Raw genomic sequence first — 19,298 nt, forward strand, 5'->3', positions numbered from 1 at the left:
CTTTTTCCTGTGCCATAAGCCTCATTGATTTAGAAACGTGAACAGCCGTGAATTAGGTGGTAAATATATTCATATAATCATTTTCATTAATAAGATGTTATAAATAATAGAAGAAAAGTTTCAAGTGTCTAGTTCTTTACAATACAATTGAGATATTTTTTCCTACATCTTCAGCAGTAAGTTAATTAGAATCACCTGCATTTCCTTGGGTGGACACCAAATGGATTGCAAACAAAAACAGATTAAAATAGCTGCTGGAACTCATGTCATACAGATGACAAGATTCACAAAAAGGACAACAAGGCACTGAAAATGTTCACTTTTCAACCCGTTTTAGAGGAAATTGAGCTCTTGCAACTTCTCTGTAAAAGCTGCTTGTAAGTGTTTTGCTGAAAGGCTAGAATGGCTTTGTTTCTGATCCCTTGATGAGTGAGAGAAATGTTTAAGAAAGATCACTTTACAGAGAGATTCAGGCTGAAATGTGATGACTGTGATTCAAGCCAAGCCAAAAATTACAGTTCAGAATGAAAGGGGAGGGACGTGGTTTGGGAATCCATTTTCCCACATTCCTGAATCTCAATCATCCCAGCCAATGTTTAAAAAAAAAGTCCAGTGGAAAACAATGAGGTCACTTTGTTTAGATGTTTAAAAAATAGAGGTGGAGGGATTGAAAAAAATGAGGGCAAATATATAAATTTTAGATCAATATCCATTTCAAGTATGATGGGATCAAAGGCTAGACTTTATATAACTATAATGACTTCATCAGAGAAGGAGCCATTTTTCAGTGTTTTCTTCTTGTTTGTGTTGGTAAGCCTTTTATTGCATATCTTTAACTTATAAGAAAGTTTGTTGCTAGAATTTTAAAAAGAAAGAATACATGGGCACAGTTTACAGATTACTGTTCTGTAGCCCCCAAGCTTTCCTTAGAAATGGCATTTTCAGGCAGCTTGTTTTCTATTCATAAGCCTGCTGTGGTCATGTACTCCTGTCTGGACCTCAGGTTATGTTGGCATAGTGAAGTGAAGTGAAAGTCGCTCAGTCGTGTCCAACTGTTTGTGATCCCATGGACTGTACAGTCCATGGAATTCTCCAGGCCAGAGTAGTGGAGTGGTTAGCCATTCCTTTCTCCATGGGATCCTCCCAATCCAGGGATCGAACCCCAGTCTCCCACATTGCAGGCAGATTCTTTACCAGCTGAGCCACCAGGGATGCAAACTACCAGATGATGGCTGACCACGTTAGACTTATTTATTTTAAAGAAACACTCTCAGTCACAGTACCAAAGGAATGATTTACTTACATCAGCACGATCACAGCATAACATAACAATAGAACTCAGACCTACAAGAAACTCAGAAGATGATGAGATGAGCCAAATACCAATTTCAATCTCTATATCTTCCAGACACAAGAGATTTTCCTTGAAGACAAATGCTGTCAGTTAATCATTGGCCAATATTTGTCTTCAAAACTAAGATTTTTTTAAAAATAAGCATCTAAGAGAGTTTATTAAAGACTATTTCTAGGTACTTTGTTTTCTACATTTAAAAATCATTTCAGGTGGTTATCTTTAGTCTTATCAAATCAGAGATTAGGATTCCTAGTGAAATTTCACAAGCATACTCAAGCTTTCTTGAGGTTCTTCTTGCTGCTGCTGCTGCTAAGTCGCTTCAGTCGTGTCCCACTCTGTGTAACCCCATAGATGGTAGTCCACCAGGCTCTGCCGTCCCTGGGATTCTCCAGGCAAGAACACTGGAGTGGGTTGCCATTTCCTTCTCCAATGCATGAAAGTGAAAAGTGAAAGTGAAGTCACTCAGTCGTGCCCAACTCTGACAACCCCATGGAATGCAGCCTACCAGGCTCCTCTATCCATGGGATTTTCCAGGCAAGAGTACTGGAGTTGGTTGCCATTGCCTTCTCCATGAGGTTCTTCTTACTTTGAGTTTATTTCCAATATTATTCAGGTCATAAGACTGGTATAATTCTGTAAGTTATTTATTTATACCATGCTTCAGACTCATAGAACTCAAATTCTCAGCTGACTTTAAAAAGATACATGAGACTCAATGAGTAAAAATGAGGGACAACATTTGGGATAGCATTCTTAGACTGGCGTTTCATTTTACCCAGATATTAAACAGGGCATACAAATGGCTTTTATCTATGTCACACTAACCATACTGGAACTTTTTCCCCTTGTCTTTTCCATTATTTACTTATATTTAATAGTTCATAAGTTAAAAGGTGGACTTCCCCGATGGCTCAGATGGCAAAGAATCCACCTGCAGTGTGGGAGACCTGGATTCAACCTCTGGATAGGGAAGATCCCCTGGAGGAGGGCATGGCAGCCCACTCCAGTATTCTTGCCTGGAGAATCCCCAGGGACAGAGGAGCCTGGCAGGCTACTGTCCACAGGGTCACAGAGTCAGACATAACTGAGCAACTAAGCACACACACACAAGTTAAAAGGTATGATTTTAAAGGCAACTGGTCCAGTAGTAAGTCTGAATGGACTATGAGTTGCATTAAATGTATGGAGGTGATATGCAAAAATAAGCCTAATGCATAAAAAGTATCAGAGCAAATGGAAACCAGGACCTTGCCCTTGGTACTCATGTGAGTTTTCACAGGACTTTTCATATACTACTGTTTCTAGTTGATAATGGTATGCATGTTCTCTGTGTGTGTATTCAGTCGTTCAGTTGTGTCTGACTGTGACCCCATGGACTGTAGCCTGCCAGGCTCCTTTGTCCATTGAGTTTTCCAGGCAAGGATACTGAAGTGGGTTGCAATTTCCTACTCCAGGGGATCTTCCTGACCCAGGGATTGAACCCATCTCTTTCATCTCCTGCATTGGCAGGGAGATTCTGTACCATTACTGCCAACTGGGAACCCCATACATGTGCATTTGCAATTATGAGACAATTAGTGAAATACTACGGCAACAAGTATAAACACAAGGGAGAAATTCCAGTAGAGAGGAATGACAGTGCACAGTGATGCGGATGTTCCTGTGTTTCTGGTAACATTTAAAGAATTCAGTGTGATTCTTCTCTACATGTTGAAGTATTCAGTATCCTACCTTAAAAGAATTGACTGTATGGGAAATAAATGGTTTTCCTAATTTTTTTCAGCAATGTAGCTCTTTACAAGAATACTTAATAATAAGTAAGACAGCTAGCTCTTCCTTCCATACACAATCCCTAAGTATTAACACTGAAGATCTTTTCAAGGCATAAGTGGTACAATATGGAATGAGTAAGAAATGTGATCAGTAACACCCTTAATACTTGGGATATTTTATCCTTTTCCTCTTCCAATTTTAAGTTCATCTTCCCAGCTCCCAGGCTACGTAAGACATTAGGATTGCACAGAATAGCAAATATGGCATGATAAAAAATATAGGTAGATAGAAGATTGATACAAAAATGATAGGTAAATGATGATAGAAAAATAATTTTGCTGGTAAAGAACCAGCTTGGCAAATAAGGAGATGCAAGTTTGATCCCTGGTAGGAAAAGATCTCTTAGAGAAAGAAATGGCAACCGACTCCAGCATTCTTGCCTGAGAAATTCCATGGACAGAGGAGACTGGCAGGCTACAGTCTATGGCATTGCAAAAGAGTCAGATATGACTTAGCGACTAAACAACAATAGCAACATATGCTACAAAAACAATATAAAATAATGTTTTATTTATTATCATCACAGTATCTAAGCAGTCCTCTCAAGGGAAAAAAACACCCTTTTCTTGGTGACCTCTCTTCAGTCTAACATGTTTTTTTTCATTTATCAACAAATACTGTCTCTTTCATATCTTAAGAAGACAAAATTCTTCTTTCCATATGAATCCATAAAATATCTCTTAGATGAAAAACTTATTTCATTCATAAATAAGTAACCTAAAATGGACTGCTACCAAAATCAAGCAAACAAAAAAGTAAAGGAAAATTGATAATAAGTATTTTGTCATGATATAAAGAAGGAAAACAAACATTTATTGCAACAATTGTCTTTATGAAACAAGAATTTATCACAGAGATACAAGGAAGGTAGGAAAAAATCAAAATAAGATAAAAGTTTAAAGGAAAAAGGGTTCAAGCATAAAAAAGAATGAAATAATGTCATTTGTAGCAACATGAATGGACCTAGAGATTGTCATACTGAGTGAAGTAAGTCAGACAGAGAAAGACAAATGTCATATGATATCACTTATATGTGGAATCTTCACTTCAGTTCAGTCACTCAGTCTAGTCTGACTATTTGTGACCCCATGGACTGCAGCACACCAGGCCTCCCTGTCCATCACCAACTCCCAGAGTTCACTCAGACTCATGTCCATTGAGTCGGTGATGCCATCCAACCATCTCATCCTCTGTCGTCTCCTTGTCCTCCCGCCTTCAATCTTTCCCAGCATCAGGGTCTTTTCAAATGAGTCAGTTCTTCACATGAGGTGGCCAAAGTATTGGAGTTTCAGCATCAGTCCTTCCAATGAACATTCAGGACTGATTTCCTTTAGGATGGACTGGTTGGATCTCCTTGCAGTCCAAGGGACTCTCAAGAGTCTTCTCCAACACCACAGTTCAAAAGCATCAGTTCTTCAGCACTCAGCTTTCTTTATAGTCCAACTCTCACATCCATTTATGATTACTAGAAAAAACAGTTTTTAATAGATGGACCTTTGTTGGCAAAGTAATGTCTCTGCTTTTTCATATGCTGTCTAGATTGGTCATACCTTTTCTTCCAAGGAGCAAGCATCTTTTAATTTCATGGTGGCAGTCACCATCTGCAGTGACTTTGGAGCCCCCCAAAATAAAATCTCTCACTGTTTCCATTGTTTCCCCATCTGTTGGCCATGAAGTGATGGAACCAGATGCCATGATCTTAGTTTTCTGAATGTTGAGTTTTAATATGGAATCTTAAAAAACGGTTATTTACCAAACAAAAAGGACTCATGAAACAAATAAAAGAGAAAAATACACCAAATAAAGCAATCTCAGTAATAAAAGGAACATTGTCAAAACCATAAATGACAGTAGAAACTTCTAATGACAAAGAAAAATACAGGAGTGAGAAAAAGATGAAGGATAATCTGATCCTGGACCCGATATTAACATATTCTGCCAGCATTAGATATAGAGACACATAATAAGTGTTTTAAATATTCTAATTTTTCACACATCTGTCATTTAGATTACTATTGAAAAGAAAATTGTTATATGGCAGTATCTTTGCAATCTAGTGAAACTTTTGTTTTCAGCATTAAAAAATCTCTCTATGAAAAATTACTAGGGCCCCATTCAAATTTCCAGGCCAAGAAGTCATGTTTGAATTCTCCTTCCTCAAAGATCATCCCAGTGAAATAAGAGAAAATATATGTTGGGAAAGAAAAACAAAAAACAAGTGGTGCTGAAAAGAGAAAAAGTGCCATCAGCAAGCAAGAAATAAAAGTTCCAGGAAGACTGAAAGCAGATGGGATCAAACAAGTGAACATATTAGAGAGAAAGAAGCATCATTCCCAGACACTATTATTAGGTACAGTTCTTGCTTGGGATGTCCTAGAAAATATCCAACCTTAGAGTTGACAAAAAAAAAAAAAAAAAGCAACAACGGGCAAGAGGGCAGTAAGTAAAGTAATGCACAAAATATTGTATCTAACATGTCAAAAGCTGAGTCCCTCTCCATTTGCCTTGCATCAAGGAAGAGAACAGGCTCAACTGAGAATAGGTTCTACAAGGACAAATGAGAGGATGCTGGCATCTGAGAAGGAAGGCAGTGGAAAATGAAATGTCTCAGGTCTTCTACAGCAGACACAGAGTTGGAGAACTTTGCTCAGAAGCAAAATAGTACAAGTGCTCCATATCCCCATATAAGTCCTCCTTACTTGGTAGCTGAAGACCTCTAGCCTGCTATCTGTGTTGTGCTGTGCTTGGTCACTCAGTTGTGCCTGACTCTCTGTGACACCAGGGACTGTAGCCCGCCAGGCTGCTCTGTCCATGGGGATTCTCCAGGTAAGGATACTGGAGATGCCCTCCTCCAGAGGATCTTCACAACCCAGGGATCAAACCCAGGTCTCCAGCATTGCAGGCAGATTCTTTACCATCTTAGCCACGAGGGAAGCCCAAGAATACTGGAATGGGTGGTCTATCCCATCTCCAGGGGATCTTCACAACCCAGGGATAGAACTGGGGTCTCCTGTACTGCAGGCAGATTCTTTACCAGCTGCGCTACCATGGAAGCCCAGTCTACTATCTTATCTACTCAACACTGGTTCATCCTCACTCAGCCTGACAATTTAAGATTGGAGCCTGTTGCGGGACATAATAATAATAATAGTGTACAAATGCAGAAGTACCCATGACCGTCATTTATTCTAGTTAATTTGCTCTTTTGTCAAAGGAGTATTCTGATATTTGAACATCCATCTTAAAGAAGTTCTAGATAGAGTGAAAAGAAATAGTAGGAAGAAGGATATATAATGCAAATAATATAAGAAAATGTTTTCTGATTGAAGGACTAGATGTAGACACATCTGAGTGAAATTTTACTTCTACAAGTTAAAGAGAAAAGCTTTTTTTAAACCTGAAGGTAAAAGAAATTTACCTGCAAAGCATCAAGAATCAACTTGATATCAAACATAACAGCAGAGATGCGAGAAGATATGGAACATTGCCTTTCAAAGTTAGAAAAATTTTTAAATTATAAATACTTAAATTAACAATTAAATAGGAAGCAGTCTTTTTAAAACAGTCTTTTAAAAAATAGTTGATTTGTAATGTTGTGTTACCTTCTTCTGTATAGCAAAGTGACTCAGTGGCACCGCTGGTAAAGAACCCTGTGATACTAGTGGTAAAGAATCCACATGCTAATGCAGGAGACATAGAGATGTGGGTTCCATTCCTGGGTCAGAAAGATCCCATGGAGGAGGACAAGGCAACCCACTCCAGTATTCTTGCCTGGAAAAGCTTTTGGACAGAGGAGCCTGGTGGACTACAGTCCATAGGGTCACAAAGAGTCAGACACAACTGAGCAACTTAGTATACATGCACACATACATTTCTATATACATATATATATATATAATGAATATATACATATTATTTTCATATTTTTCCATTATTATTTGTCACTATATACTGAATATAATTACCTGTACAATACAGTATGACATTGTTTTTATCAAAAACAGTCACTGAGATAGAATAAATAAGAAAATTTACCAACCACACACGTCTGCAAAAAAAAAAAAAAAATCATAACTCTTAAAAAAGAAATCCAAGAAGAAATAATAGTAGAATACAAGAGAAGAGTAGTAGTTGACTCTGACACAGAGCTGTACCATCCAGTATGGTGGTCATAGACCACATGTGGCTGTTATTTAAAATAAGGTAAATAGAAATTCAGTTATTCAGTTGCATTAACCACATTTCAAGTATTCAGCAGACAGCCTTATGTGGCCAGTGACTGCTGGTCTAAATAGTGAATATAGAGAATATTTCCATAATCATAAACAGTTCTATTGGACAGTGCTTAATTGAAGAAATAAAGAGGCCTACAATGGAAGAAACACACGAGACTCTGATGAGATCTCCTTTGTGAAAAAAGGTTAATGTGGGACCCAATCACAGTCACTTTCTTATAAATAGTGACTAATATTAACCCACAGATAAGCCACAAAATATTTATAGAGAATAAAACAAAATGTTGTAAACTTCAAGAGCGTAAGCAATAATAACAAAGAATAAAGTTGGAAGTTATGAGAGAGAAGAGAAGGGTAAGGAAAAGTAAAATGCAATAAGTTCCTTATTTTCTTACACACAGAGCTAATTTGGTATATTAAGATATAGAAATAGACAAAGGTAGTTAATAATAACAAAGAGAGGGTACATAGATAAGTGGTAGAAGCTATAGACTCTTTATCTTTTCTGATAAGGAGTGAATAAATACCATTCAAAATTAATAAATTAATAAACAGAAATGTGATGCATTAACATAAAATAAGTAACAACAAAAGAACTAAAACAGAATTGTTAACAGTGACTGTCTTTGGACAGCAGGATGAGGTATTTACTTAGGTTTCATTGTATTAATCTTGTGTGGGTTAGTTTTCATTTTTACCAAGCAAGTATATTGCCTCTATAGTAAAAAAAAAAAAAAAAATTTAATGATTATTATAAAGTCAAAGTTTTTCATATAAGATAAAATCATTCTTGTTTGACAATCAGAATTGTGTCAACTATTTTTAAGGTAGTCATTCTTGAAGGATGTGTATCTCACAATAAATTAGTAATAAATAAAGCCAGCAAAAGATACAGGATAAATACAAGCCATTGAGACAGAGTAGAAATTAAATTTAGAAAGAGTTTCCAATTATATCCTGTACTCAGCCACTGAATTTAAAGTGTGTGATCAGATCAGTTAGCAATATAAAGTTGGAAACACTTCAATTTAGAGGAGGAAATATGTGCCATTCAAAATGGTACAAAACCTCTCCTCCAATACATCTCTGAAACCAAGCAGGACCTTTAGAAGAATAGAAAAAGAAATGGGCAGCACTCTTTGGGGGCAGTCTGGGTGTTCCTCTGCTCAGTTGTTCTTGCCAGAGGGAGAAGCCAGAAGACCAAAGTATTGCGAGAATGACTCTTTTTGCGGTAGCTCTGGCCTCCTAGGAATTAGGAAGTGCCATAAATCTCAGGAGAGAGACTGTGCAGAATTCCCAGCCCATATTTCAGACTTCAGAGGTTCAGATGCATTTTGTTATATTCCAGAAAAACAAGCAGGCTTTTTGAGCCTACCTCTCAACCAGGCTCAAACTCTACATCTTCGTGATTTGTCCATCGTTTGAGCTACCAAGAATGCTACCTAATCCACAGTTTGCAGCTATTTTTAACAGGCTCATCTGCATTGTTAAAAACTACCCATATTTTGGCAGATAAGTCAGTCAACTCTGGAAACAGTGTTGGTCTCTTAGATTTCCTTTTGGAAAGTGTCTGAGATTTATGGTGGGAATTACTCATGACAGCTGCATTCTTTCCACTGGGTTTAGACCACCATTTGGTCTAATAACTCCTAATTGTGTGTCTATCCTAGTCTAAGCTTCTTCAAAAAAAAAAAAAAAAGTGGAGGAGGGGGAGGACTTTTGAAAATCCCCTGCAGCAATACCCAGTGATTTCTGTCAACAGTAAACACTATTTTGGAACTTAAGAGTGTCAGCTGATGAGGAACAAATAAAAGACATTTCAGTGAATGTGGATTTTTTAAGAGAATTTTTCATCAACATTACATTAATGCTGGTCTGATAAAAATAAGCATACAATGTTTTAGTTTCATTGTGTTCCCAAAGTATTTTTAGCATAACAGGCAAAATTCCTGTCAGCATTTTCAGTCAGGGTATTTTCTTGAAAGAAGTACCTCGTAAAGTGATTTTTCTCCAAACTTCACCAAGGCCCAACATGTGTACCTTGAAGATATTGCTCATTTAAAAATCATAAGAGGTCTAATTATATTTCCAAAATAAGTAGCTTCCAGTCCAGCAAGGATAATGTGGTCATGAAAAGGATGTCCAAATCCACCAATTTACATTGGTTTGGTTTGGCATGACTTTCAAAGTTCTTGGAGCAAGAAGAGGATGGCACATGAAACTTTGTAATTTGGGTTCAATTCACAGGACTTGGGGTTTGCCATTCCATGAGCTGTTCAGGGAAGAGCTAATCAATTACAAGACTGTACCTATGTAATTTATAACTGCTAAAACTCACTGATGTGTTCCAGATTATTTTGCAAAATGTAATACCCTCCTTTTTAATATCTGCTTTGTCATTTTCACTCTATTTATGTAATTTAAAAAGTATGATAGCAGGGGAGCATGAGCCATTCAAAGCAGGAGCCACAAATGTCAGAGATTGTTATCCTTCATAAGATATATGGTGTTGATATATCTGAATCTAAAGGGCTTGGAAGTTCTGTCAAGTTAGATTCAAATTGCATCTAATGTGTTTTGCTTTACTCCTTTATACTTTCTGGTTTCTATCGTGAGCCACAGAGCGGTTTCTCTGCTGTGACTTAGGTCTGCAACCACAGTGGTCGCACTAGTCTGAATTATCCTCCCTGTCTCCATTCCCAGCACTCCCTTCTTTTATTCCAGAAGAAAATTGGCTTATTAATTTAGAATGAGGCTGCTTTGTTTGAACAGTATAGTGCCTTCCAATTGCTCATATGTAATATATTCAACCCATACTCCTCTTTCAAATGTTTTTGATTACTGAAGTTAAAAAAATATATAACTTCTACTGAAATTTATGAAAGATCAAAGGGATACTTCCTATGTAGTAACATCAAATTTCTATCAGAGAAAAAGTTTTTAGGTAGTAGGGAATTTCATTAATTGAAATTCAGTTTAAAACTCTAGACAACAGATGCATTTCAATAACATTTAAAATAATATTAGAAAAGAAAAATTTCTAGCTTCAAAAAAAGTGTACTTGATTTTATACCTATAGAGACATATTTATTAAAATGAGGCTTAATTAAGGTCTTTATTTGCAAAAAAAATTGTTAGAATTCAAATGATTGTATTTACTATTGACCCTGGATAAAGGTCCAACTAATTAAAACTTTTTTTTCACTTTATTGTAGTTGTTGTTAATTGACATTTCATTTTTAATCATTATTTTAAATAGGGCTAGTTTGATTTCTTAAAAAATGTATATTAAGATTTCTCATTTGGGAAATGTAGATCTACACATTCCTTCAATATTTCTATTTTTCAAACTAATTTTTTTCTCAACTTCCTTTAGAGCAACTGATAATTCACAGGAAAAAATCAAGATAATTTTCATTTAGGGAAATTTTGTGATGACAAGCAGAGGACCTCATTCAACATTCATGGTTCTGAATGACCTTTGACTATTTCCAGACCAAAAAACTATCATCAAAGGCCCCAAAGTTGCCATTAATAAACATTTCTCTGTAGACAATATGGAGCCACTGAAGGTCATTTTGGAGAATAGCTTCAAAATATTTTTTGTAATGGCTACTTGTTCAGAAATATTACGGATACCCCCAATAGGGAAAAATTTGAAAGGGAGACACATACTTGAATGCATAAGTTTTAATATTTTAAAAAGCTATAACATTTTTTAAAAACACAGAAGTTAAAGTTAAGTCAGAAAGATTATCTACATGACAAAGCAAAGAAGAAAATGGTATAAAATTACAAAGTTCCGAGCACACGTACGTAAACTGAAGACCAACATAGTCCAGTGCAAAAACTGAAAATCAAACGTTGGAAAAGTTCTAATTGACTATCACATTTAAGTTGTAAGTGCACATTGTGCTTAAAAACAAACTGGAGTGCACTTTGATTAATGGAGCTATTTTATACATCAGGAAAACAAGGACACATTTGATTTTTATTAATGTATGTGTCTTAGACATTTTCACCACATACTAATAGGTGTTCCACCTCATCTAAATTCCTCATAAATCCATAGTTCTCAGGAAGGGACAGAGGCTTGCTAATTTATTGTTAGACTATTCTAGAACTACAAAGAAAGAAAGTTGCTCAGTCATGTCTGACTCTTTGTGACCCCATGGACTGTAGCCTACCAGGCTCTTCTATCCATGGGATTTTCCAGGCAAGAATACTGGAGTGGGGTGCCATTTCCTTCTCCAGGGGATCTTCCTGACCCAGGGATTGAACCCTGGTCTCCTCCATTGTAGGTAGACGCTTTACCATCTGAGCCACCAGGGAAGTCAGAACTACAAAACTCACACCAATTAATATATTTGTTAATAGCCATTCAGTTTTATTGAAATTGTATAGAAGTTATTACATGGAAGAATAAAACCATAGTGTGGACTAGTAGGTGGGGCACAGAGGATTTTTCAGGCAGTGAAAATACTCTGTATGATGCTTTAATGATGGATACATGTCATTATCCATTGTCATTATGGGAGCTTCCTAGGTGGTGCTAATGGTAAAGAACCCACTTGCCAATGCAGGAGACATAAAAGACTCGGGTTTGATCCCTGGGTTCAAAGATCCCCTGGAAGAGGGCATGGCAACTCACTCCAGTATTGCTCTCTGGAGAATCCCATGAACAGAGGAGCCTGGCAGTTACAGTCCAAAGGGTTGCACATAGTCAGAAACAGCTAAAGTAACTTAGCACGCATGCACATGTCATTATACATTTGTCCAAATCAATAGACTGTACAACACCAGGGCTGAACCGTAATGTAAGCTATGGACTTTAGATGTATTGGTGGTGTTTCCTCAGTTTTAAGAAATGTATCACTCTGGTAGGAGATGTAGGGGCCAGGGTTAAGTAGGAAATCGCTGTACCTTTACTTCAATTTTGATGTAAAATTAAAGTTGCTCTAAAAATAATGTCTTAAAACTGAATGAATAATGGCTTTGATTTATGCCATTAGTACTAGTATTACACATTATGTCAGTCTGTCCTAAGTTACTGATGATATATTTTGCACAGCAGCAGAAATGTTCTACTATAAAGTACATAAAAATAGAGATTGTAAAACAATGAAGGAATTCATTTCATGTCAGTAAAGACTTCAAAAAGACTTTATTCTGTTATACCATGACAGTAATTTTTATCAGTTTGTGTAATACCAACTATCGTGAATGACAATGTTTAACAGTGGTGCTGTATCACCTCCTTAGAGAAACTGCAGAGGTGCTGACCTCTATGTTACTGTGGAAAATTCTGAAAGAGATGGGAATACCAGACCACCTGATCTGCCTCTTGAGAAATTTGTATGCAGGTCAGGAAGCAACAATTAGAACTGGACATGGAACAACAGACTGGTTCCAAATAGGAAAAGGAGTACATCAAGGCTGTATATTGTCACCCTGTTTATTTAACTTATATGCAGAGTACATCATGAGAAACGCTGGACTGGAAGAAACACAAGCTGGAATCAAGATTGCTGGGAGAAATATCAATAACCTCAGATATGCAGATGACACCACCCTTATGGCAGAAAGTGAAGAGGAACTCAAAAGCCTCTTGATGAAAGTGAAAGTGGAGAGTGAAAAAGTTGGCTTAAAGCTCAGCATTCAGAAAACGAAGATCATGGCATCCGGTCCCATCACTTCATGGCAAATAGATGGGGAAACAGTGGAAACAGTGTCAGACTTCATTTTGGGGGGCTCCAAAATCACTGCAGATGGTGACTGCAGCCATGAAATTAAAAGATGCTTACTCCTTGGAAGGAAAGTTATGACCAACCTAGATAGCATATTCAAAAGCATAGACATTACTTTGCCAACACAGGTTTGTCTAGTCAAGGCTATGGTTTTTCCTGTGGTCATGTATGGATGTGAGAGTTGGACTATAAAGAAAGCTGAGAGCCGAAGAATTGATGCTTTTGAACTGTGGTGTTGGAGAAGACTCTTGAGAGTCCCTTGGACTGCAAGGAGATCCAACCAGTCCATCCTGAAGGAGATCAGCCCTGGGATTTCTTTGGAAGGAATAATGCTAAAGCTGAAACTCCAGTACTTTGGCCACCTCATGCAAAGTGTTGACTCATTGGAAAAGACTCTGATGCTGGGAGGGATTGGGGGCAGGAGGAGAAGGGGACGACAGAGGATGAGATGGCTGGATAGCATCACTGACTCAATGGACATGAGTCTCAGTGAACTCTGGGAGTTGGTGATGGACAGGGAGGCCTGGCGTGCTGCGATTCATGAGGTTGCAAAGAGTCGGACACGACTGAGCAACTTATCTGATCTGATCTGAATCTCATCTAAGTCTCTTTGAGGGCCTGGGCACATCAAGGAATATTCAATCCTGACATTAAAATTATGTTATCAACATTTCTTATTGACAATAATAGTGTCTGAATAAGTGTTTCTCTTTTCATTTTCCTGTTTCTCCATTTTCTTCTTTTTCATAACTGACTCATGGAAATAACCAGATGATATAGATATAAATAAGTATGTGGAAAACAAGTGGTTTATTATCCAAACCCACTGCCAGGATAAGTTATTCTGAATTATAGATGACTAGTTTTAAAATAATCTGAAACTGTTGTCACTATCTTGTCAAGGATTTATTTTTATTTTTCCCCTCTGTAATGGAGTATCCTATTACCTACAATACACTAGAGACTATCAAAGTAGTTATACATCGAGAGTAGAATTTTCATTCTGTAGTTTCAAATAATCAGACCAATACACGTTATGCCATAGGGACTGCATGAAAAAGAAAATGAAACCAAATGGAAATGAATTGGAATCCCTAGGAATAGAATAAAATGAATAGAATAGAATAGAACAGAATAAGAATAGAATATGAATAGGAGAAAGGGAAGAAAAAGAGAAAGAAAAGTGAGAAAGCAGTAAAGGGCAGAGAAGGAAGGAAGAATTTTTAAGGAAGGGAAACTTCACAAACACTTTGGGTTACTTTATCTTTCCAACAAGGGTCAATAATACACATATACATGAAGGTTCTTCTGCCTACTGCACCCTCAGGTTGATTTCTGTCTTTGGGAATGAATCATAACTATACTGTGAAATTCCATGCTACCTACTGCTCTTTTATGGTTCAACTGCAATCAAGTTTGTCGATGGTTAGCTGTTACTGAACTTAACGATTAGTTTATTTGGATTAAAATATTGAAGACTACTTGCTTTAGGAAAAAGAAATTTGTTTTCTCTGTGAGGAAGAGATAGTATAATTATTATCTTCCTTTTATCATCTCATTCTTATAAGAGTGAATATAAAACATGCCCTTTTGTTTTCAGGTCTAGATGTTGATGGAATATATCGTGTTAGTGGCAATCTGGCAACAATACAGAAGTTAAGATTTATCGTCAACCAAGGTAAGTGATTTCTTTACTTCAGACCTTCTTTCAAGTAGTTTTGTCTCTAACAATATTTCACACTCTCTGCTGTGTGTATTATGAATATAGTTTATTTGAAGATGAGTACAATAAAAAGGCCTAGCTGATACATTGTGTGAAATAAATAACAAGTAAAATATGAACTTAAAATGAAGACGAGAATAATGAGTAAAAAATAAACTAGCTTTGAAAAATGTTGCTGACATATAATACACGTTTAATATATGTTGATAATTGATAAATAAATGAATAGTGGAAAATGTAAGAGTCAAAATCACAAATGTTAGAAAATATATAATAGGTAAGTAAAACAATAAAAATTATGGAATACATGTATCATCAAAGGATTACAAACTAGAACAACAATAAAATACTACCACAAGCCTATTAGAATAGCTAAAATTTTAAATGCTGACTGCACCAAATGCTGACAGGGATGTGGAGCAACAGGAGCTCTCATTCATACTAGTAGGAATGAAAAATAGTGCGGCTAACTCAGAAAATACCTTAGCAGGTTATTATGAAAATAAACTTATTCTTACCTTATTACCCAGCAGTTGTACTCCTTGGTATTTACCCAAATGAGTTCAAATCTTATGTTCACACACAAAAAAACTGCACAAAATATTTTCATTAATTTTATTCATAATTGGTAAAATTTTAAGGCATCCAAGATTTCCTTCAATAGTTGACTAGATAAACAAACCATAAAACATCCCTATAATGGAATATTATTTACTGATAAAAAGAAATGAGCAGTCAAGTCATGAAAAGGCTTGGATAAAACTTAACTGCATATTGCTAGGTGAAGGAAGCCAGTCTGAAAATGCTATATACTATATCATCTCAGCTATATGACATTTTGTAAAACGCAAAACTATGGAGATTGTAAAAGATCAGTGATAGTAAAGGATTTGAGGGGAGAGAGAGAAGAATGAGTGAGCATGGGGGATTTTTAGGGCCATGAAACTATTCTGTTTGATACTGTATAGGTGGATACATGTCATTATACATTTATCAAAATCTAAATAATATATAACCCTGAGTGAACCTTAATGAAAACTATGGACTTTAACTAATAATAACTTATAAATATTGGCTCATCAGTTGTAACAAATGTACTACATTAATGCAAGATCTTACTAATAAGGGAAATGGTGGGGGAGTGGACAAGTATAAGGGGGGTATATTGGAAACTATATTTTCTATTAAGCTTTCCTGTAAACCTAAACTTTCTCTAAAAAAAGATGAGAATTTAAAAAATAATAATTAGGAAATATTGAAGAAAATAAAAGATCGAAACATCTTGAGATGTTATTACAGATAGCTCATAAGTTTAGAGTTATACATGTGGGATAAAAACGAGACACTCTCTCCTTGTGTCCTTGGCATCTATTTAATTCTCCTATGCTCTGTTTTTTATCTGTAAAAACAGGAAGGAGGTGCTTTGGAAATACTTGTGAGAATGAAATGAGATAAGATGTGGTATTCCCTTAGTAACATAACAGACTCTTGGTAGTTGTTCAGTACATCTAAGTTTCCCTTTCACTTAAAAAGTCAATAGTGTCTAATTGCCTTCAGGAGAATTTATACAGTCTTCATAATCTGGCTTCCCACCTACTTCTAGCCAGATGCAGGCCCTCAGAATTTCTTTCACAATACATTCATAACTGTACTTCCTTATTTACATGCTGTTGTATTTCTTAATGCTTTTGCATACACTCTTTCATCTACTTTCAATATCCTCCTATCTTTTCCTTCCTATCCCACATACAAAAACTTCCTGTCTCATTAGATTTATCCTTATTCTTCAAGGCTCAGATTATAAATCATTCCAGGGAGCTTGCAACATTCCTTCAGTCAGATTCCTTCTCTGGGTGCCCATTATGCTGGGTAGTTAAATTTGCATTCGTACAAGCATATCTAACTTATAAAATTCCATCTATTATAAGACCCAGATATTTAATGCCATTCTTTTAAAGAGAATTTTATCAAATATATTCAGTGATTATATTTCAGAAGCATTACAATTTGAAAGTCTTGGAATAAGAAAAAAAGAGCATACTATTTGAAATATCTATCTCCTCCCTGAATCTCTATACACCTAAAAAGGTAGGATTTAAATAAGTCTTGTATCTATCCTCATTAACCAGTAGCTCTTGGAGTCTCCACGCAGGGAGCTCTTAATATCTGTTGTATATTGTCTGTGTGTGTGTGTTGCAAATAGGAGAAGTATTAATACTAAGAAGCATTAACCTCTCCAGCAGTTCAGCTTGGGTTGAACCATGCTTTTAAGTGTTAACTACAATGCTTTTGGCCAGTGGCCACGTGCTTCTTATTTCTGAGCATCTCTGTAATTCCCCTGTGAGTCAGCTGGTAAAGATTCTGCCTGCAGTGTGGGAGGCCTGGGTTCTATCCCTGGGTTGGGAAGATTACCTGAAGAAGGGAAAGGCTACCCACTCCAGTATTCTGGCCTGGATAATTCCATGTACTGTATAGTCCATGGGGTCACAAAGAATTGTACACGACTGAGCAACTTTCACTTACACTGTAACTAAGAATCTGTTTGCTCACTAATATGTACTTTTGTCTTTCAGAATTACTGTCCTTCATGGGCGGAAGGCAGAACTGAACATTACCTTATGTATTCATATTGGTCCCATTGGCCTGAGCCAGAGTACCCCCTCTGTGGATAAAAATTGGATAAAATAGCCCCAGCTTTTTATAACCATTCCTGTTTATAACCAGCTAAAATCATTCTTGTAATATATTTCATACAAAAACCATATCCTGATTGGGATTCTAGACAGCTGGGCAACACATTTCTTCTACAAAGAAGAAATCTCAAAACAGAAGCCATGCTAGAAACAAACACTAGTTGCATTTCCTGCCTTTAAAAAAATTATGCTCAGCAGTTTGAAAAGACAAAAAAAAAATCTGCAATGAAAATATGAAATCTGTCCATCTCATCTTTTGAAAAACTTCAGCATCCTCTGGGGCTGCATAACTGCTCATGTTTCCATGAGAGCTGACAATGTAAAGCTGGACAGAGGCCTGAGTTGGTATCTGGTAGCACAGAATTGTCAGTAAACTGTCTCCCTGGTTTATAGCACTGTCAGAATGCAATACACTCAGCACAAATTATGCTGTATTAGAACCTCTGATACTAGTGATTTTGTCCAAGCTATGTTGTGTTCTTTTTTTTTTTTCGGATTAGATGATAAAAGATAGCCACCAGGGAAGCCCAAAAGATATGCCAGTCTCCCTCAAATTTTACTAATCAGATTATCTTGTGAATGAAATTACAGGAGTGGAGCTGTAACATTTGTTCTAACACCATACCTTCCCCTTCTACATGCTGGTTGCTGACAACAGAGCTGACATAGGAGAGAATCAGTGCTGGATACAAAGAGACTGAATGTGTACATCATTGTGATTTTCTCTATGTGTGTGTATGTATGTGAGTGAATATGTGTGTGTGTGTGTGCGTATGTGCAAGGCAATAAAGTGGCAGTCCAGTGATAATTCCTTGAAAAGCAAAATGGGATATGTGAAGGCAATGCATTCTTTTTTGTATTCTAAGATAGAGCATAGCTGGTTTTGGCATACCCTGTCTGTGTTAACACCTTTTATCTCCTCCATGTTCACATTCCACAATGTTTCCTTTTCAGAAGGTTCTAAATGTATATTTTTTAAATGAATAAGCCCTACCCACCATTAGACTAGACAAATGAAAACTGATTTTGGTGATTTTCAAGAACAGTTTAATTGCAATTTATGTATTTCACTAACTTTCTTGAATGCTATAATCATCAGCAATTCTAAATACACCAGTTGAATGATTCAATTTGTTTTGGTTTTCTGTTTGACTCACTAAATCAGTAGGAATTGGATACCCTTATTATACTTCCAGATCAGATGGCATACAAGTTAAATTCAAAGTGATCACTTTTGAAAAGCATTTCCTAATTGTAACTGGTAATGATGAGGATAATAATAATTATTATTATAAAAGTAGCTAATGTATTTTCATAATTTATTATGTGCCAGGCACTCTACCAAGTGTTTTACTTATTTAATTTAGTCCTACCATTCCATAGAATGTGGGTTATTACTGTTTCCATTTTAAAGGTGAGGAAACTGAGACCCAGAAATGTTAAATAATGTCCTAAGGTCATAAAGCAAGTGAGTGAGAGGGCTTGGACTAGATCCCACATCTCTGTGTCTCAGAGCCAGTGCCAAAAACCACTGCTGGGTTTGACTTTGCCCATTCATTGATTCTTTATTACCTCCTTACAAAAGTGAAGATCAGTCTCTTCATGTTTTATCCACTTCTTAGTGGCTTTCTATTTTCTGGTGTTTGTAAGTGACAAGTACTGTCGTAGGAGTTTGACTGAAACTTTTCAAGAAAGAGAAATGCCTGGGAAAAC

The 19,298-nt window shown here is 36.5% G+C and overlaps 1 protein-coding gene across 1 annotated transcript in view; it reads left to right on the plus strand.

Moving 5' to 3' along the window:
* Nucleotides 1-19,298, plus strand: part of ARHGAP15 (Rho GTPase activating protein 15) — a 698,771-nt gene that overhangs the window by 470,854 nt on the left and 208,619 nt on the right. Inside the window, exon 11 of the mRNA XM_070389876.1 lies at nucleotides 14,770-14,847. Coding sequence (XP_070245977.1) covers nucleotides 14,770-14,847 — 78 coding nt within the window. The remainder of the gene's footprint in view (nucleotides 1-14,769; nucleotides 14,848-19,298) is intronic.

Source organism: Bos mutus, chromosome 2, assembly GCF_027580195.1.
Source record: "Bos mutus isolate GX-2022 chromosome 2, NWIPB_WYAK_1.1, whole genome shotgun sequence".
Lineage (NCBI taxonomy): Eukaryota > Metazoa > Chordata > Mammalia > Artiodactyla > Bovidae > Bos > Bos mutus.